At 50.2% G+C, this 21,660-nt stretch overlaps 1 protein-coding gene across 1 annotated transcript; it reads left to right on the forward strand.

The window, feature by feature from the left end:
- The first annotated feature begins 4,971 nt into the window (after positions 1 to 4,971).
- Positions 4,972 to 18,761, forward strand: LOC111527592 (angiotensin-converting enzyme-like protein Ace3). Its single transcript, XM_031934350.1, is given in 14 exon segments — positions 4,972 to 5,128; positions 6,030 to 6,166; positions 6,535 to 6,693; positions 6,934 to 7,021; positions 7,181 to 7,324; positions 8,054 to 8,245; positions 8,335 to 8,432; positions 8,524 to 8,696; positions 9,303 to 9,526; positions 9,650 to 9,794; positions 12,334 to 12,432; positions 12,924 to 13,046; positions 17,811 to 17,995; positions 18,397 to 18,761. Coding segments are annotated over 14 exon segments (2,289 nt in total).
- The last annotated feature ends 2,899 nt before the right edge of the window (positions 18,762 to 21,660 follow it).

Consider the following 21,660-nt stretch of genomic DNA (forward strand, 5'->3'; position numbering starts at 1 on the left):
ATCCTCCCTCCCCATGTCGCCTCTCCCTCATCCTCCCTCTCCATGTCACCTCTCCCTCATCCTCTCCCTCATCCTCTCTCTCTGTGTTACCTCTCCCTTATCCTCCCTCCCCATGTCGCCTCTCCCTTATCCTCCTTCCCTGTGTCACCTCTTGCTCATCCTCTCCCTCATCCTGTCTCCCTATGTCACCTCTCCCTCATCCTCTCCCTCATCCCTCCTCCCTGTGTCGCTTCTGCCTCATCCTCCCTCCCCATGTCGGCTCTCCCTCATCCTCTATCCCCATGTTGCCTCTCCCTCATCCTCTCCCCTTTCCTTCGAGGACCCCCATGAAACCCTGCCTGGGGCTTTCTGTCTTGCCCTCTGTCTCCTAACTCTTGCTCATAGCACTCACCCCATTTCCTGTCCTGTGTGCCTGACAATTCCCCACCTGTGTCCTCCAGGCCCAGTGCTTCTGATGTTTAGCCTACTGCTTAATCTGGCTGTCGAGAGTTTTGTTGTTCCAATGTAATCCCTATATTTTTCATTTTAGCATCCCTGCTTCTTTCAAACCTCCTGTGTTTTCATAAAAGCCTATTTTTACCTCACAGATTCTGTTCTCTGAATCACTTTAAAAACCTGTTTCTTTTTAATTGTATCAAAATATACATAATGTAAACTTACCATCTTAACCATTTTTAAGTGTACAATTCAGTGGCACTAAGTACATTCACATTGTTGATTGCAGCCATCACCACCATCCATCTCCAGAACAGTTTCATTTTTGTGTGTGTGACAAGGTGCCCCCAAAAAAGGTGCTTACTCTGTTGTCCAGACTCACTACAGCCTCGACCTCCTGGGTTCAAGCAATCCTCCCACCTTAACCTCCTCAGTAGATGGGAGCACAGGCATGCACCACCACATCCAGATACTTTTTTTTTTAAGTTTTTAGTAGAGGCCAAGCACGATGGCTTATGCCTGTAATCCTAGCACTTGGGAGACCAAGGCGATAGGATCACTTGCGGTCAGGAGTTCAAGACCAGCCTGGCCAACCCTCATCTCTGCTAAAAATACAAGAATTAGCTGGGCATGGTGGAGGTCACCTGTAATCCCAGCCACTTGGGAGACTGAGGCAGGAGAATCACTTGCACCCGGCAGGCAGAGGTTGCAGTGAGCCAGGATCATCCCATTATACTCTAGCCTGGGTGACAGAGCAAGACTCTGTCTCAAAAAAGAAAAAAAAAATCCTTTTTTTTGGTAGAGATGGGGTCTCCTTATGTTGTCCAGGCTGGTCTCGAGCTCCTGGGCTAAAGTGACCCACCTGCCTCGGCCTCTCAAAGTGCTGGGATTACAGGTGTGAGCCACAGTACCCAGCCTCTGTACCCATGAAACATAAAATCATACAGTATTTATTTTGTCTCTGGCTTGTCTCAGCATGTTTTCAGTGTTTATCCATGCTATAGGATGTGTCAGAATTTCCTTCCCTCTTAAGGCTGAGTAATATTCCATTACATGTATATACCACATTTTGTTTATCTATTCATTCATCCATGAACCTTTGGCTATGGTGAATAATGTTACTATGAACTGTAAAAAAGGTAATTCAAAATCAAAGCTGTTAAAACTTTAAATTATTCTGAGCCTTGAAGGAAAGTAATTGTGGGACCTGAGTCACTTACAGGCAGCTGTGAACTTTGTTTCCCTAATTATTATTATTATTATTATTATTATTATTATTATTATTATTTTTGAGACGGAGTCTCCCTCTGTCACCCAGGCTGGAGTGCTGTGGCCGGATCTCAGCTCACTGCAAGCTCTGCCTCCCGGGTTCACGCCATTCTCCTGCCTCAGCCTCCCGGGTAGCTGGGACTACAGGCGCCGCCACCTCGCCCGGCTAGTTTTTTTTTTGTTGTAGTTTTTAGTAGAGACGGGGTTTCACCATGTTAGCCAGGATGGTCTCGATCTCCTGACCTCGTGATCCGCCCGTCTCGGCCTCCCAAAGTGCTGGGATTACAGGCTTGAGCCACCACGCCGGCCTGTTTCCCTAATTATTGATTACTCCTTTTTCCCTTAGCTGCATTGTTTTGTAAAATGTTATAAAAGACTGAAGTTTCCTTTCCTCTTTTCTGTTGAACTTCATTATAGATGAACTTTCCTCTTCCTTCTCCTACTCAAAGACCTCAGGACTGTCACATTGTCCAAGATGTGTTAAGTGTACTCTTTTAAATTGAAAAAAAGAAAATAAGCTATTATTAATCAAATTGCTGTTACTCATAAACCAAACTTATATGGGAAATGTTGTGATTCTACCTAATTTCTTAGTTTTCTGACTATAAAGTAAGACCTTAAACTTCTCAGCTTCAGAGCACGGATGCCATTTCTTTGGAGCCTGTGAAAATGGCCATCCTCAGCTTCACGCTCGAATAAACCTGTTAAACTGGATTCTGATCTTTTTTTTTTATTATTTCAGGTTGACAGAACACTGTGTACAAATATTTGTTTGAGTCCCGGCTTTCAGTTCTTTTGTATATATACCCAGGAGAATTGCTAGATCATATGGTAATTCTATGTTTAATTTTTTTTGAGGAACCACCAGACTGTTTTCCACAGCGGCTCTGCCATTTCCCATTGCCCCCAACAATGCGCAAGGTTTCCAGTTTCTCCACATGTTGACTGACTCGTTTTCTGTTTTTTTGATAACAGCCACCCTGATGGGTGCTTCGATTTGCCTTTCCCTAATAATTAGTGATATTGAGCATCTTTTCCTGTGCTAATGAGCAACTCATGTATTTTATTTAGAGAGATGTCTACCCAAGTCCTTTGCCCATCTTTGTTTTGCTGATGTTGTTGTTCGTTTGTTTGTTTTTAGATGGAGTCTCACTTTGTCACCCAGGCTGGAGTGCAGTAGTGCGATCTTGGCTCACTGCAACCTCTACCTCCTGGGTTCAAGCAATTCTCCTGTCTCAGCCTCCTGAGTAGCTGGGACTACAGGTGCCCACCACCACGCCTGGCTAATTTTTGTATTTTTTTAGTAGAGACAGGGTTTCACCATATTGGTCAGGCTGGTCTCAAACTCCTGGCCTCAGGTGATCCACCCACCTCGGCCTCCCAAAGTGCTGGGATTACAGGTGTGAGCCACCACACCTGGCCCTTTGCCCATCTTTGAATGTTGAGTTTGAGGAGTTCTTTATACGTTCTGGATACTAATTCCCTAGCAGATCTGTGAGTAACAGATATTTTCTCCCATTCCATGGGTTACCTTTTTGCTCTGTTATAGCGTCTTTTGAGATGCAAAAATTTAAAATATTGATGAGGTTCAATTTGCTTATTTTTTCTTTTGTTGCCTCTGCTTTTGGTGTCATATGCAAGCAATCACTGCCAAATCCAGTGTCATGAAACTTCCCCTTGTGTTCTAAGAATTTTGTAGACTTCGTTTTTTTGTTCCCTCTTTCTTCTCCTACACAAAGATCTCATGACTGTCACATTGTCCAAGATAAGGTGTTAAATGTACTCTTTTATTATTTTTTTTTTATTTATTATTTTTTGAGACAGAGTCTCGTTCTGTCACCCAGGCTGGAGTGTAGTGGTGTGATCTTGGCTCACTGCAACCTCTGCCTCCCGGGTTGAAGCGATTCTCCAGCCTCAGCCTCCCGAGTAGCTGGGATTACAGGCATATGCCACCACGCCCAGCTAATTTTTGTATTTTTAGTAGAGACAGGGTTTCACCATGTTGACCAGGCTGGTCTTGAACTCCTGACCTCAACTGATCCACCCGCCTCAACCTCCCAAAGTGCTGGGATTACAGGCATGAGCCACCGCACCCAGCCTTAAATGTACTCTTTTAAATTGAAAAAAGAAAATAAGCTGTGACCCATTTTTGAGTTAATTTTTATATATGGCATAAAGACGTGCATTTTAAGTCCCTTTTGGATTGCTCTGAGACTTGTCCTTCCTCCGTTGCAGTCTGCTTCATTCATTGTGCCTGCAATTTAGCACAAGCTCTGGAACCAACCATAGGAATTTGAGTCCCATTTCCACCATTTAATAGCTGTGTGACTATGAGCAAATTCCTCAACCTTTCTGTGCCTCTGTTTCCTCATCTGTCAAATGGGAGTGTTGATCACAGTACTTACCTCATGGGTTTGTTGTGAGGATTCATATGTTGAAAGCCCCCAAATCGTCCCTAGCATCTAGAAAGTGCTCAGTGAGTGTTGGTAATTATTATTGTCCCTCCTGAAACTGGATTTTCTCTTATACCTGGTAAACTGGACCTATCAGCCATCTTCAATTGAAACAGCCTTCTGCACAATCCCATGCATGCACCTGACGCTTGCAGGGGCTCCCAGCTTGGCAGAGATGTCATTTCCATTGGGATCAGCTATCCCCCCACACCAGTGCTGCAGCTCTCTGGATGGATGCACCCTGACCTCCCCTGTGTTGGAGGAGAGGTGGGCGTGTTCAATCATGGAGGCAGACTTCCCCTTTGTCGTTTTCATGATAGTGACTGAGTTCTCAAGATCTGGTTGTTTAAAAGTGTGTAGCACCTCCCCCTTCTCTCTCTCTCCTGCCACCATGTGAAGATGTGCCTGCTTCCCTTTCGTCTTCCACCATGATTGTAAGTTTCCTGAGGCTTCCCCAGCCATGCTTCCTGTACAGCCTGTGGCACTGTAGAGTCAATTAAACCTCTTTTCTTTATAAACTACCCAGTCTCGGGTAGTTCTCTATAGCAATGTGAGAATGGACTAATATATGTCTATATGCTTGAAGCAGGAAGGGAGACTTCTCTGTGAGCTCAGTCAATCAGCTTAACCAGAAGTATCACTATCCTTTTCTTCCTTTCCTCATGTTATAAATATATTTTACCCATAATGGATCATATTTTGGGGGTTATTTGGTCAGTTTCTCTAGTCGTGGTATCAGCCCATGTGTAGAGGTGGGGCCTTTTTGAACATGTGAGCCTTTGTAGGCTGAGAGTGATGGAAGGCAACACAGAGTATGGGGATTCTGAGTGTGGAGGGAAGTGAGTCTGAGGAGAAACCCAAGGTGAGACAGATGGAGCTGGCCTCCACAGACTTCAGTGCAAGAGTACTGGGGGTAACCACAGGCTTACAGAGAGCTGTCGTCTTGCCAGCTGGTTTCAGATCAGGCTCAGGTACTCATGGGCATGCACCCTGGATGGAAGGTGCCAGCCTTGCCTCTCCACACCCCACCCAGTCCCTGCCTCATGTGCCCTCTTCTGATTGCAAACTCATAATATTAGGGTCTCCCTGGAGAAACAGGTGTGATGGGGAGGGCCGTGCACAGCCCTGGGGATTATTGCACAGCCTACAAGAGAGAAAAAGCCTAAACATATGAACATAAGAGGTCCAGTTAGAAGAACCTGGAAAGACAACCTGGCTTCCAGAGACCCAGATATATTACCTCCATCCATCCATCCACCCACCCATCCATCCATCCATCCATCCACCCATCCATCCATCCATCATCCCATCCACTTGCTCAGAAGTGGTCCCAGCCTATGGAGGGAGGGCCTCATCAATCCCTGGCCATAACCCAAGGGTGGCTCCAGCCCCAGGGAAAAGTGACCAAGGAGAGCCGAACAAGTTCTGGCCTAAAAGTCAAGACCCCTTGTTCCTCCTTTTGGGTCTGCCATTAGCTAACCACATGAGCCAGATCACTTGGCTTGACTTTCTGGACCTCAGTCTCCCCACCTGTAAAATGGGGACAGTTGGACCAGGAGGTGGATGGGGCTTTCCAGTTCTAACATTCTGTGGCTGAGCCTCTGGCCCTTGATGTCACAATATGGAGCTGGCTTGTGATTGGCCCATAGCCTCATCCAGCTCTGCTATTCTCTTGGTCATGGGTGCAGACAGACTCGCCCTGGACTTTCCCTACTTGTGCTCCTTTGTTACAGGCAGCTGTTGCCTTGCCTCTGGATCAAGGATGAACATAGTTTAGGTGTGGCTGGGACCCCAAGAAGCATGGGACCAGACAAGGGGACTGGGTGGGGACAGGACCTTCCCAGCACATGGTGCCCATATCCTTCCCTGCAGATGACTTCTACAATGAGACTAAGGCCAAGATCTTCCTGCAGTTTTATGACCAAACAGCTAAAGTTGTGTTGAACCAGTTCATGGAGACCACTAGGAACTATGTCACCAACATCACCAGGAAAAATCAGGAGGAGATGGTATGGTGTCACCTCCACCCCAGCCTCTCCTCTCTTTGCTCTTTTCAGGGATTTGGGGCCATGGGGCATACCTCCTGCTCCTATCCCAAGCAAGAGGAACTAGGGAAGCCCCAGTGTACATACCAAAGCAGGCTGCAAGTTCTGGGCCTCCTGGAAGCCCTAAACTTTCTCCAGTCAAGAATCTCTTGCTTCTTGTCCTTTGTAAATCTCACCTCCTTGCTTTTAGGGACCCAGGTTTCTGCCCTCTCCCTCTTAGCAAATCTTGTTCCCTAAGCCAATGGGATTAGGGAGTCAGTTAGGGTGCCATGGCCCTGGAGGTCAAGTGGGACCCTTCCCCTGTCCGCCAACCTTGCTGGCCCTCTTTGCAGCTGCACAAGGACATGGAGAGGTCCCAGTTCATGATTTACTTTGGCATCCGGGCCTGCCTGTTTAAGGTCGCCCAGTTCCAGGCCCAGGATGTGAATCGCACGCTGAGAAAGCTGCAGAACATAGACAAGGCGGCCCTGCCCAAGGACGAGCTGCGGGAGGTGATGGATGGAGCCCCCAGGCCTTTGGGCACATGCTCCCTGGCCCCAGGGGTCTGGTGGGGGAGCCAGAGTGTCTGGGGCAGGAGGGAGGCAGGGGTTGGAGGAGGGGCAAGATCAGAACTTCCTCTGGAGAAGGAGAGGAGTAGAGGTGGGGGTGCCGATCTCTCCTGGCTGGTGGGGCAAGCACTGGGGGCAAGTCCAGGGGCACCGGCCTACCCTGGGTAACACCGGTTCCCCCAGTATAACGAGCTTCTGGCCGACATGGAGATGACATACAGTATGGCCCAGGTATGCCTGAATGAGACGGCCTGCCTGTCCCTGGAGCCTGGTGAACACCCAAGCCCTGTCCCACCCAACCACAGAATCTCCAGCACTCAGTCCCTTCCAGGGGCCCCTCCCAGTCCCCAACCATCCTCCCTTAGTGCCAGGAGGGTGAGGGCAGAGGCAGGTGGGAGTGGGTCCCCCATGGCTCCTTTTCTGGGCATAGAACTTGAAGAAGTCATGGCCACCTCCAGGAACAAAGAGGAGCTGCTGTGGGCCTGGCAGGGCTGGCGGGATGCCGTGGGCTGCCAGATCCGCACCACCTTCGAGCACTACGTGGAGCTCAGCAACAAGGCTACACAGCTCAATGGTGAGCAGACAGGACGCCACGGGGCTCAGAGCAACGGCAAGGAAGGGGCAAAGCTGAGCTTTCCCAGGGTGAAAGCAGCCATAGGGCCCTGGAGGCAGGACCTATGAGCCCTGCAGCTGGGCTCTCCAAATATTCATAGAGCATCTATGTGCTCGGTGCTGGGGAGGTTCTGAGGACACATAGGTGAAATGACAGGTGCCTGTTCTCATGTACCTGCGGTCCTGCGGGGAGGAAGACCATATTCAGTTAACACCGGTCTCTCACTACCACCTGGGGTGTTGCAGAATAGGAAGGGGCTGCTGAGAAAGAGGATGAGAAGAGGCTGCTGCAGACAAGTGGTCAGGGAAGGCCTCTGACATTTATCCAAGACCTGAAAGATGGGCAAAAGACGGGGAGCAAGATGTGAAAGAAGAGCATCCTAGGCAGAGGCTCTGCAGCAGGAGGAGCTGGTGCTCTGGAAGACCTGAAAGAAGCCCAGGTGGCCGCAGGGCTAAGGATGTGGTGGGATGAGAGGGGACTCAGGGCCTTGCAGGCGTGGGGAGCTCGGATCGTGGACTTTGCTCAGTGCCTTTCCAAAATGGGCAGGTATTCTCCTCGTTTTGCCAAAGAAGACCCAGAGGGTCAGCGAGGTTGAGTGGCTTCCCTAGAAAGTGTCTGGGTCTCTTGTCAGCTAGGCCAGGGGTAAACGGTGAGATGGTGGCTCCTAGTGAGTCCTCTCTCCTGTCCTAGGTTACAAAGACATGGGAGCCTTGTGGCGCTCCAAGTATGAGTTGGACACCCTGAAGCAAGACCTGGAGTGGTTCTTCCAGGAGCTGCGGCCACTCTACCTGAACCTGCACACCTACATGCACTGGGCCCTCCACCGCCACTATGGGCCTGAGCTCATTGACCTGAGGGGGCCCATCCCTGCCCACCTCCGGGGTAAAGGCCCTGCTGGTGGCCGAGGTGAGTGCCAGATAAAGGCAGAGACTGTCTCCAGCCTCCCCTTAGCCCCTCTCCTCTTCTTCCAGGGAACATGTGGGCTCAGTCCTCGGTCAACATCTTAGACCTGGTCCTGCCCTTCTCGAAGAAGATCCCTGAGGATGTCACAAAGATCATGAAAGGCCAGGTTACTGCTTGGCCTGTCTGTCCCTGCCCCTCCCTATCGGCATCCTTGGGCAAACAAGGCAGCGCCCTACACATCCCCTCTTCTCCCACAGCACTGGAAATCAGAGAAAATGTTTGAAGATTCTGAGAAATTCTTCACCTCCTTGGGGCTGCTGCCTGCCCCACCCAGTTTCTGGAAAAAGTCGATGCTGATGAGGCCAACCGATGGGCAAGAGGTGGAGTGTCACACCTCTGCCTGGAACTCCTACCTCGACGATGACTTTGGGTGCTCACGGCGGTACCACACACCTGGCCCTCTCCTCTCCCCTGTCTGCCTGTCTTAGGTGTGGGCAGGGGAGAGACGGGGCAGGGGAAAGGGAAAGGCAAGAGAGAAACACAGAAGGAAAGGTGGCATGAGAGCAAAGGGTTTGGTCGCTGGTTGGATATGGGGCCTAGACTGAGAAAGAACAATTGCCAGCCAGACGTGGTGGCTCACGCCTGTCATCCTAGCACTTTGGGAGGCCAAGGCAGTGGATCACGTGAAGTCAGGAGTTCGAGACCAGCCTGGCCAACATGGTGAAACCCTGTCTCTACTAAAAATACAAAAATTAGCCAGGTGTGGTGGCGTGTGCCTATAATCCCAGCTACCCAGGAGGCTGAGGCAGGAGAATCACTGGAACCTGGGAGCCGGAGGCTGCAGTGAGCCGAGATCGCACCATTGCACTCCAGCCTGGGGGACAGAGCAAAACTCCGTCTCAAAAAAAAAAAAAAAAAAAAGAGAACAACTGCCGAACCCTGTCTGGGCTCCAACCTGACCACCCAGTCCCTCGAGGAGTCTTAATGGGGAAACTCCCTTTCTCCATGCTCCTTGACCCATGCCCTTTGCTTGTAGAATAAAGAAGTGCATGGAGGTGACCATAGAAGACCTGCTCTCCATCTTCCACGAGATGGGCCATATCCAGTACTTTCTGCAGTACAAGAACCTTTCCATCATCTTCTGTGAAGGTGCCAACCCAGCCTTTGAAGAGGCTGTGGGGTCTGTGATCACTCTCTCGGCCTCCTCCCACAAGCACCTGCTCAACATAGGCCTGCTAAGCCTCAAGCACCAGGACTCAGGTGATGAGGACCAAGGGCCCAAGCCTGGGGCCGCCGCTAGGGCTCGGTGGGGTCAGGGCTCTCCGGCAAAGCTATGGGAAGATCCCAGGGGTTGCCTCTTGACTGCCCTCACCCTCTTCCCAGAGGATGAGGTCAATTTCCTGATGCGAATTGCCCTGGAGAAGATTGCCTTCATCCCCTTCGGCTACCTGATGGACTTGTTTCACTAGAAGATCTTTGACGGCACCATTCGGAAAGACATCTACAATCAGGAGTGGTGGAACCTCAGGTGGGTTTGTTACCATCTTCCACCAGAGGGCCCATTTCCAGGACTTTCTGCAGCACAAGAACCTCTCTATAATCTTCCACGCAGGCACTGAGCAGGTCTCTTAGCCTTTCTAGTCTTCAGTCTCCTTATCTGTGAAAAATGGACCCTGGTGTTTGACCCCACTTGCTCCCTGGGTGGCTGGGAAGCTTACACAATGATTGCAACTGGGCTTCTCCAATCACAGAACATTAACCACCAGGCAGGCCCTCCCACACCTCCCTCCCTTCCTGGTGCCAGGCAATGGGGTGTGTGGGGGCCTGAACACTTTCCTTTCTGAGGAAAGACTCCCCGTGGGAGAGAGGCAGGCCCCTAAAATGCACACAAGCCTGCTTTGGGCTTAACACCCCTAAGCTGCCATGGGAACCCACCAGCAGTTGGGAGGCATCACTCTTGAGTGAGGGACCCCCATGTTACACCTCATCACTGACCCCTGGCCATTTGATGGGATAATAAATACCTGTGACCAGGGCTTCTCCATATCTGCCAGGCCTCGGACTGACCAGTTTCAGTCTGCTGGTCACAGGGTGATTTGGGGTTGCCAGGGGTGCTCCTGGCTCTGCAACAGGCTCTTACTTTTTTTGTTTGTTTTTTGAGACAGGGCCTCGCTCTGTCACTCAAGCTGGAGTACAGTGGCATGATCACGGCTCACTTCAGACCTGACCTCCCAGCCTCAATCAATCCTCCTTCCTCAGCCTCCTGAGTAGCTGGGACTACAGGCATGCACCACCACACTGGCTAGTTTTGTGTAATTTTTTTTTTTAGGGATGGAGTTTGCCTTGGTGCCCAGGTTTAAACTCCCGGGCTCAAGCGATCTGCCTGCCTTGGCCTCCCAAAGTGCTGGGATTACAGGCATGAGCCACTGTGCCCAGCCTCTTATGTTGAATTTGAACATTTACAACCACCTTGCATTGTGATCATTTCAAAATGCTCAGCTCACAGAAGCAGCCAGCTGAAGCTAATGGGAGGTCACAAACCAGCCCAAGGTCATACAGCAAACCAACAGGTGGCAGAGCTGGGAGCTCCTCCCTCCCCTTGTCCTCTTACTCCCACCCTTGACTTCAGGAACATGTCCCCCCTGTGGGCTTGGCAGAGTCTTGACCTTGTGCCTCTCTAAGGTCATTCTAAGGTCACCTGCAGGAGGCTTCTGTCAGCCCTGTCCACCACCTCAGCTGATGGAACCCAAGGGTTAAGCACGAGGGGTGGCAACTTCCCTGGGCCTTGAATAAGGCCCTGTCAACCGGGAGGGAAGCTCCTGACACTCTGTTGACCTTGGAGATGGTTCAGAGGCTCCAGTGAGCCAATGATGAAGGTTGTTTTTGAGACAGGGTCTCACTTTGTTGCCGAGGCTGCAGTGCGGTGGAGCAATCATGGCTCACTGCAGCCCTGACCTCCTGGGCTCCGGCGATCCTCCTGCCTTAGCACCCGAGTAGCTGGGACTGCAGATGCGCACCAGCACACCTGGCTCATTTTTGTATTTTTTGTAGGGACAGGGTCTCACTTTGTTGCTCAGGCTGGTTTCAAACTCCTGGGCTCAAACAATCCTCCAACATCAGCCTCCCAAAGTGCTGGGATTACAGGTGTGAGCCACCACACCCAGCCTACTTCCTTCCATTTTATAGACATTTTACAACAAGACTCAGAGACGATCAGCAACTTTCCCACAGTCGCACAGCTCAGAGGGGCAAAACCAGACCTTCAGGTCATCAGGGTGCGACTGTGATTAGCTCTGTGTCCTGCGGCCAATTCCCTGGTCACCAAACCTTGGTTTCCTCATCTGCACAATGGGAATAATAGTAGTACTGCCCTACAGGGATGTTTCTCTGTTTTCTTCTCAAGACTTCTTACTAGATGAAATGACTTTGTTTATTGGTCTATAATCTGTCCTCCACTGTTAGGATGTAAGCAGGGGCCTTGCCTCCCTGGCTCCCCCACTGGCACCTCCTCCAGAGACCAGGATGGTGTTGAGTGCATGCGTGAGTCTATGTGGAAAGCCAGACATGGTTCTGAGCATAGAGGAAGTGCTCAGTCAATGTTAACTGCTATTGTTTTACTCTGATTCCCAATCCCATGTGTTTTCATTTATTTAATCAATCAAAATGCATTAGGTATCCTCAGCCTGCCAAGTCCAATTTTGATAGACATGCAGGTGCTTTGAAAAGAAAAAGGCAGGCCAGGTGTAGTGGCTCATGCCTGTAATCCCAGCTACTTGGGAGGCTGAGACAAGAGAATAGCTTGAACCCAGGAGGGTGAGGTTGCAGTGGGCCGAGATCACGCCACTGCACTTCAGCTTGCACAACAGGGCAAGACTCTGAAAAAAAAAAAAAAAAGAAGAAGAAGAAGAAAGAAGAAAGAAGGAAGGAAGGGAGGGAGGGAGGAAGGGAGGGAGGAAGGAAGGAAGGAAGGAAGGAAGGAAGGAAGGAAGGAAGGAAGGAAGGAAAAGAGAAAGGCTCCAAGAACCTGCCAGACACCACCACCAAGCCCTCTGTCTTTTCCCTGCCAGGTTAAAATATCAGGGCTTATGCCCCCCTGTTCCTCACTCAGAGGAAGACTTTGATCCAGGTGCCAAGTTCCACATTTCTGCTGGTGTGCCCTACATATGGTAAAGGTCTGGGCCCTGTTGGCAGTGCCAGTCCTAGGAGTTGAGGGGCATGGGAACTGGAGCGAGGATTTGCAGGAAGGCCCTAGGTCCAAATGTCACCCTGCACCCCTTCCCATCTCTTCCTGTTGGGTTGCACAGCCTTCTGAGGTCTCTGACCTAGAATCCTTTGAGCTTTTGCATCAGGTCCTGTGCAGAGGGCAGAGCTGATGGGAATATTCTAGACCATCCCTGTTGTCCCTTGGAGAAGGGCAGGTCAGAGCGGGGCAAGGGTTGGGGTGACTGCTGGTTCAGAAAGCTAGAGAAGGAGAGCCCCCCAGTATTCTAGGGTCAGCCCAAGGCTGGGCCCTGCCCAAGGAGCCTCTGCCTAGGCAGTGACTGCTGACATGGGGCCCTTGTGGCCACTGCATGTCAGAGCTGCCTGGTCCCAAGTGGCTCTAAGTTTCCCACTCCTGGTCTCCACTCCCTAGCCTGCCCTCACGTTTCTCAACCAGATACTTCCTCAGTCTGGTGCTCCAGTTCCAGTTCCATGAAACATTGTGCAAAGCCTCGGGCCACATGGGTCCACTGCACCAGTGTGACATCTACAACTCCAAGATTGCCGGGAAGCTCCTGGGGTGAGTGCCCTCTTCCTTCATTTGTTCTTGGCTCCCCCATCTCCCTTTAAGGAAGTCCTGCTCCAGGCTCCCTCTCCACCCCCGACTACACTAGACACCTTGAGCAGAGCTTCATTAAGCTTATATTCTAGCGGAAGTTCTTCTTCATGTCAGACTGCAGTCTTTCCTATATTAATCAGAGCCCATTTCCTCTTGTGTAGCCTTCTGTGTTCAGAGACACTGCTTAGGCTGGGCACAGTGGCTCACACCTGTAATCCCGGCACTTTGGGAAGTCGAGGCAGGTGGATCACCTGAGGTCAGGAGTTCAGAACCAGCCTGACCAACATGATGAAACCCCGTCTCTACCAAAAATATAAAAATTAGCCGGGCGTGGTGGCAGGCGCTTGTAATCCCAGCTATTTGAGAGGCTAAGGCAGGAGAATCACTTGAACCTGGGAGGTGGATGTTGCAGTGAGCCGAGACTGCACCATTTCACTCCAGCCTGGGCAACAAGAGTGAAACTCCATCTCAAAAAAAAAAAAAGAAAGAAAGAAAGAAAAGACACTGTTTAGCCCCTCCCACTAACACGCACACACGTGCACACACATGCACACACATATGGCAGTAAGACAAACTGTCCCAGATAGGAAGCCAGCATCGGGGTTCTACCTCAGGCTTCAGCCTTCCATCTGAATCTCCCTTATCCTTTCCTTACAAGGTGCTGACCTACCCTCTCAGCAGCACTTGGCACACCCTTGAGTGCAGTCTGTTTCTCCCATCTCTTCTTGGAGGTGCCCAAATCCAGTTCCCAGGCTGATCCAGGATGCTTTCACAGTAGTCTCTTGGCATGCTTCTGGTCAGCCTGTGGTCCACTTTGACCCTTGAGTCTTTTTCTCTGCACTTGGTGTTTAGCTTATTCTTTCCATGCCTACCTACGTGGCAGTGGTTTTTAGTCCTAAAGCAAACCCCGAAGGAGTAGGGGACTGAACTGAAAATGTGAAGCATTTACTACTACAGGGGGCGCTCTCTGATGAGTACTCTTACAATGTTTCGTATTATAATAATAGCTCTTAACTTTGCAAAGTGGATATTATTATCTGCCTTTTACAAATGATGAAACTGAAGGCAAGAGAGTTGGTGTCGTTGTGTGTCATTCATCTAGCAAGAAGCAAAGTCATGATTTGAACCCATAACTGACTCCAGAACACATTATCTTTCACCCTGTTGGCCTCCATTAGTCAAAGAATACAGTCCCTGGTGAGCTTAGATCCAGGTCTAACTGGTTCCAAGATCAGCACCCCAACCTTGGAGATGTGGAGCTTACCCACTGACTTGATCATTTTCCTGTTGAATTTCAACAGATTTCAATAGGTCTATTTCCCTAATTGGTCAAGGTCATCTTGAGCTTTATTCCTGTCTCCTAGAGGATTAACACTGCCACAAATTTAGTATCCTTTGCAAATTTAATGAGCATATTTTTGATTCCACCATGCAGTTTATCTCTAACCACCAGGCCAGATGGAGTTTCAGGACTGATCCCCTGGGCTTTGCTTCTAGGGAGGGCTGCACCTTGCATGACTGTTGTCTCCCTAGTAGATTTGGTCTTCCATCCTTTCATGTCTCTGGACTTTATTCTAGCTGATTGCCCAGCCTTGAGCTTTTCCGAACATGTTGAACATAAGGGCACCTCTCTGCTCTTTGCATTCATATCTCTGGCTGCCTGTCATTTATTCATTCAGGAAACATTTACTTGTCTCCATACAGACCAGCTGCTCTGCATCCAACAGGGGGAGATGAACCACAGGATAAATAAATTTCATGGCCGGGCACGGTGGCTCACACCTGTAATCCCAGCACTTTGGGAGGCCGAGGCTGGCAGATCACCTGAGGTTAGGAGTTCGAGATCAGCCTACCCAACATGGCAAAACTCCGTCTGTACTACAAATACAAAAAATTAGCTGCGAGTGGTGGTGGTTGCCTATAATCCCAGCTACTTGGGAGGCTGAGGCAGGAGAATTGCTTGAACCCAGGAGGCGGAGGTTGCAGTGAGCTGAGATCATGCCACTGCACTCCAGCCTGGGCGACAAGAGTGAAACTCCATCTCAAAAAAATAAACAAACAAATAAATTTCATAATACCAGGCAATAGAAAGGGGCTTTGGTGAACATCGAACGAGGGTTAGGAGGTCATGCCAGGGAACCAAGGAGGGAGTTTTGTCCTCAAATGCAAGTATGCGAGAAATAGCAGAAAGCAGGCATGGTGGCTCACACCTATAACCCCAAAACTTTGGAAAGCCAAGATGGGAGGATCCATCAAGCCCAGGAGTTTGAGACCAGAGCAGGCAACATGGTTAGATCCTGTATCTACAAAAAGTGAACCCAATTTAGCCAGGCATGGTGGCACGAGGAGGCTGAGGTGGGAGGATCGCTTAAGCCTCTGAGGTCGAGGCTGCAGTGAGCTGAGATCACACCACTGCAGTTTACCCTCAGCAGCAGAGTGAGACCTCGTCTAAAAAAAAAAAAAAGAAAAAGAAAAAGAAAGAGAAAAAAGTAGCAGATATCTCTTTTCCTTTTTTTCTTTTCTTTTCTTTTTTCTTTTCTTCTTTTCTTTTCTTTTTTGAGACAGTCTCTGTTGCCCAGGCTGGAGTGCAGTGGTACGATCTTGGCTCACTACAACCTCTGACTCCTGGGATCAAGTAATTCTCGTGCCTCAGCCTCCAGAGCAGCTGGGATTATAGGCACACACCACCACGCCTGGCTATTTTTTGTATTTTTAGTGGAGACGGGGTTCCACCATGCTGGCCAGGCTGGTCTTGAACGTCTGGCCTCAAGGGATCCACCCACCTCAGCCTCCCAAAGTGCTGGGATTACAGGCGTGAGTCACCATGTCTGGCTAAGATATCTGTTTTCTTTACATCAACTCACCTCTTTCATCCCACTGGATTGGTGGGACGTTTGACCTCAGTCATTTTCACCACTTCCCACCCTCACCCCACTCAAGATGCACAGGGCTCTCAGGGTCTGACTTGGCACCAAAGCATGTGGCCAGTGAGTCATCTCTTGTCATTGCTCACCAGTCCCTGTGTGTCCCTGGCCAGACCCCTGGTCAGGGAAAACCCTGAATCCAGGCTTAGGACTTCACATAGCATTTTCTGAGCTACGGGCAGAGGAGAGGTTTCTGAGTAAGGAGGATGTCATGACCTTTGCAGATGATGAAATAGCAGCAGAGCAGAGTATGGTTTGTGGAGGGGAGAGGGGATGCGAGTGCTTGCGGGGTAAAAGAGAAAGATTCTTGGCTGCTCTTTTGCCTAATTGATCTTAAAACTTGGTTTTGCTACTTTTGATTCATCCTCCTAAACATGATGGCCCTGAGTCAGGCTTTGGGCTGGTTCTGTTGGGAATGGAGGGTTGAACTGGTCAAAGTGGGCAGATCCTTCCCAACCTGTTGTTCCTTGATCCTTCCAGGAGAGAGTTGGGACCCAGAGGTCACAATTTGGGGTCTAGACTAACAGGGCCCAGGCTTAAACCTGACCTAGCCGTGCTACTTATGGACTGCGTAACCTTAGGCAGACAACTTAACCTCTCTCGGGCTCAGTTTCCTCATCAGTAAAATGGGCTCCATGAATACCTGCCCTCATTGTGATGAGGACTAAGTCCCACAGTCATGAAGGAGGGTTTGTAGCTTCCAAAGGCTTATGCACATCAGTTAATAAACAACTGGGAAATAATGAGGTGGGGAAACCAAAGGTCAGTGGGGCCAGAAACCACTGGCGAAGAAAAACCACAACTAACTCTAGGTAAGAGGTTCTGATGCCAGTTCATGAATGAGCCAGGGGTTAAGGCTGGGTAGGAATAGGTACTAGGATAGAGCAGGGTAAGGTGGAGCCTGGGGCTCCTATCAAACCTTCAAAAGAACAGCTGAAGTCTGGCCAGCCTAGGATGTCCCCTTGCTGCATGTTGTCAGTCACCAGCCAGTTCAGTAGGGGTATGAAGTAGGTCATGAGGGCCTTTATACACACCTCAGACTCCCCAGTCAGCATCGTTAGGACCTCTGGCCACGGCTTGCCCACCACTGCCTCTGCTGGGGGCTCTGGAGTGGAGAAGCCTGAAGCCCTGGCTTCAGCACACCTCGTACTCCCATTGTGAGTCCAAGGGACCTAGTGTAAAGCTCAACCACCTGCCCTAAAGGCTAGGTGTGCCGTGAAACACAGCTGACATTTGTGCAGCACTACAGGTGGTGTGCAGAGCACCTCCCATGCTCATGATGTGTCTAATCCTCCCAAGCCCTCCCTGAAACCAGAAAGGGGTGAAGAACTGCCACTATCTACCGACATCGAGCACCTCACGGGTAACAGTGTCTTAGGACTTTATGCCTATTTGTTTCCAGGAGAATAATAATCATCACAGTATTACCAGTAGTACTAGTAACCATCATCATCATCAGTAGTTAACAAGTATTGCCTGCATGCTATGCTCCCAGCACGGGGCTTATTTAATCACCACAATGGCCCTTCGAGGTAGATACCATTATCATCTCCATTTTATGGATATGGAAACCCAGGCTCAGAAAGGTTACTTGCCCAAAGCCCCACAGCTACTAAATAGCAGAGCTGAGATTCAAACCCAGATTAGTCTTCTTTCAAACTTGTGATTGTATCCACTATGCCGAACTCTGTGGGAAAGTTCTGGCTGGCCAATTGCTGGGGCAAGGATTGGGTGCAATGGGGGCCTCAGCAGCACCAGCTGATGCCCCCACACAGCCTCACAGCTGCACCCACTCCCCCAGAGATGCTCTAAAGCTGGGCTCAAGCAAGCCGTGGCCAGAGGTCCTAAAGATGCTGACTGGGGAGTCTGAGGTGTGTATAAAGGCCCTCATGACCTACTTCATACCCCTACTGAACTGGCTGGTGACTGACAACATGCAGCAGGGGGACATCCTAGGCTGGCCAGACTTCAGCTGTTCCTTTGAAGGTTTGATAATCTGACCCTGGTTCCAGCTCTGGGCTAGCCCCAGGCTCCACCTTACCCTGCTCTATCCTAGTACCTACCCCTACCCAGCCTTAACCCCTGGCTCACTCATGAACTGGCTTGAACCAGCACAGCACTGCTGCTGTGGGACCCTGTCTGTACCAGGGCTGATGCAGCTTCAGCCAAACCACCGCCCACGCCCCAGTCCCTGGCTCAGTTGCTTCCTTGCACACTGTCCAGCTAGGCCGCCAGGCTGACATCTAAGCAAAGGGTCAGCATCTTGCCTCTGGTCCCTTGCATGCAGGGGCATGTAGTCCAATCAGATCTCCTTTGACAGCCACAGGAGATCCCAGGGGTCCCTCTCTAGTTCCACCTGCCCTATGATACTCCCATGTCTTTCACAGAAAAAGACACAGACAAAGTGACATTCCTGAATCTGAAGCTGGACCCCAACCAGGCTAAATTTGGGTACTGGGTGCTGCTGGCCCTGGGCTTTGTCATGTCTCTGGTGGTGCTGGGGCTGGTCTGCAGGCTGCACTCCCTGGAAAAACAGTCACTGACCCAAGACACTGAGATATTCAGCCCACTGCCCAATGCCTACTTCCTGGGCATAGCCATGGAACCCCGCCAGACTGCTAAAAGACAGTGGATGCTGCTGGGCCTCTGCCTTGTCCTGATGCTGTGCTCAATCAGCCTGGCCATCTGGATTTGCACACAGTAAAGCAGGACGCCTCCATGGGTAAGAGCTGAATGGTGGAGCTGGGACTAGACACCAGTGAGACAGGTGAGGCTTGAGGGCAGGAGGAAGGAGGCTGAGCCAGAGAGTTGGGGAGAAGAGGAGGGGACAGCCTGCATGCATAGTGCCCAATTATAATTGGGTTCAGCTGTGGCAGATCTGGGTACACGTGACATTGTAATTGTGTGTTTGCAAACTCATGTATGTGAGGCTGTGTGCACAAAAACCTGGCTCTATGTGATTCTATGTGTGTCCTGGGTTTCAGGCCAACCTCCTTCCCCTGGTGGCTCAGGACCTAAAGTTTTATTGACTCAATGGCTATGTCCCTGCAAACCGGCCCCCACCCCAAGTCATGCCCAGAATTGGTTCTGCACACAGCCTTGTTTTCTTCAGTAGCCCGGTTATGGGGCTGCAGTGCCCAAGGAATCTTTGCTCTGGTTAGAAAAAGGACTCTGCTTTAGTCCACTTCTGCTCTGGTTAGAAAAAGGACTCTGCTTCAGTCCACAGTATATAAAATGTACTCAAGTAGAACAGGACATTCCTTTACGAATCACCAGTACCCAGTTTATGAGCACTGTGCTTTTATACCAACCAGCACATCTTTCTGCTAATCCTTGGGCCAGCCCTGCATTGGGCTACATAATCCAGCCCCCAAAAGCTCTTTGTTGACCAGTCGAGATGCAAGTATCCTCACAAACTGCCCCGTGGCTCTCCCTGCCCCAGCCCAAGCCCTTCCAAATGGAGACAGTGGGTTGCTGGGCACTGAGCCAGGCTTGATTAATGATTGACTTCTTTAATATTTAAACAAAGCTCATCTCAGCCACTCTGCTCTGGAGATGGCCTTGTTCAACACACACACACACACCTGCTGCCTGGCCCGTTGCCCTGGGGAGCGAGCATAGGACAAACAGCACCTTTTCAGGCTCAATGGGTGATGGGGAGGACAGGAAGGAGAGAACTGTAGGAGAATATTTGGGAAATGAGTGTTCTAGAAACAAGACCGGGGAAAGAATGGGAAGGCCTCTGCCCCTGCCTTTCCTAGTTCATTATCCTCAGCTTGGGTCTGCCTGCCACGAGGATGCTACATCCAATATTGGGGATTCAAAGTGTCTGGATGGAGGTTCCATGGACTCCTGGGGAGGCTGGAAGTCAGTGTCTGTCAGAGAATAGGGAAGACTTGAGGGGAAAGAGCATTACAGCCAGTAACTACAGAGAAGGGGTATCCTGGCTGCAACTGAGCCTGTGGGAGGGTGGCCAAAAGAGGAGACCAGGTCTCTCTGAATTAAGAATCTGAGCCCCGAAGTCAGGTGTTCAGGTGACAGAGATACTAGGCTGAGATCTCCATGGACCTTACCTCTGTCCAGGTTTCCAAAGGTCTTCCTGAGATCTGGCTGAGCCCAAGCACTTGCTCCAGCCCCGGGCTCTACAGCATCCTCATCTGATGACTCTGTCCCTGCTCTTACTTTTCTGTGCCATAATGTCCTTATTTGTCCCTATTACTATCAGCTCTATAAGAGCTGGATGCACATCAGGATTGTGCCCCTGTGTAACAACTCTAGTCAGTACAGGCCATGGTGAACAAAGGGACTTGGAAATTGATGGAATGAGTAAGTGAATGAATGAATGAATGAATGTCCCACTGCCCAAGTCCCTCCTCAGAGCTCAGCACCCCATGCACTGAGCTCATGAGAAATAGCCCCTTCTTTCCCTCCACAGCCAGCCTGTCCAACAGAAGGGCAGTCAGGACATCTCTGCCCCCTTCTCATCCCCACTAGGCACTGTGGCTCTGCATGACAAAGGCACATCCATCCCAGGACTCCAAGCCTCTCACCTGGACTCCAGTAAAAACCTCGCTGAGCCTCATTGTCTATCCTCCCTCCCCCACCCACCATTGTAGAGTTTATGTCACCAGAACATTTCTTTCATGTCTAATTGCTTAAGAACTTGGTTGTTCATCAATTAAATCCAGATGTTCAAAATGGCATCTGAGGGTCTTTATTAATTAACTCTTTCCTCCAAACTCACCTCTCCCACGCCCCCTTGTTCCCCTCACCCCAGCCCCTTTGCACTGACATCACCTTTGGCCTTTGCCTAAGGTGCATGCCCCATTTGAATGCTTGTCCTCCAAGATGAAGCTCAAAATTGCTCACCAAACCCTCTGTAGCACTACAAGCCCACCCAGATGCTCAGTGAACAGTGGTCCCCTTCTGCCCTTCCTCTCCAGGAAGCCTCTTTCAATAAACCTCATCCCACCCCCATCTGCTTTTTCTAGTGTGTTCATTTTCAATCAGTACTCAGTACTCAGACACTTTTATCCGTGGTCACTTGCTAATAGGTGGTTTTAAATCTGTTCTCCTTCCAAGATGTACCTGTATGCTAAGAGCTCTCAGGCTTCTGAAGAAGGCACCTTACTGCATACTTCCTTCTTTCTTTCTTTATTTTCTTTTTCTTTTTTTTAGATGGAGTCTTGCTCTGTCTACCAGGCTGGAGTGCAGTGGTGCGATCTCGGCTCATTGCAACCTCCACCTCCCAGGTACAAGTGATTCTCCCACCTCAGCCTCCTGAGTAGCTGGGATTACAGGATGGCACGACCACACTCAGATAATTTTTGTATTTTCAGTAGACAGGCTTCGCCATGTTGACCAGGCTGGTCTCAAACTCCTGACCTCAGGTAATCCTCCCGTCTCTACCTCCCAAGGTGCTGGGATTACAGGCATGAGCCACTGCGCCTGGCCTTTATTGCATATTTCTTGCATATCTTCATGTGTACTCCTAACCCCTCCTCCCAGGACCAGACCCTGGCTGGGCTTGGCAACAGGAGCTCTGCATGGGACCTAGGTCTCAGCTGAGCTGGAGGTCACTTGCTGTAAGAGCAGGCGGGAGGCCTAATGGTATCATTGCCAGGGTCGGACCCAGTGGACAGACCCGGAAG

This window comes from Piliocolobus tephrosceles, chromosome 16 (genome assembly GCF_002776525.5).
Source record: "Piliocolobus tephrosceles isolate RC106 chromosome 16, ASM277652v3, whole genome shotgun sequence".
Classification (NCBI taxonomy): domain Eukaryota; kingdom Metazoa; phylum Chordata; class Mammalia; order Primates; family Cercopithecidae; genus Piliocolobus; species Piliocolobus tephrosceles.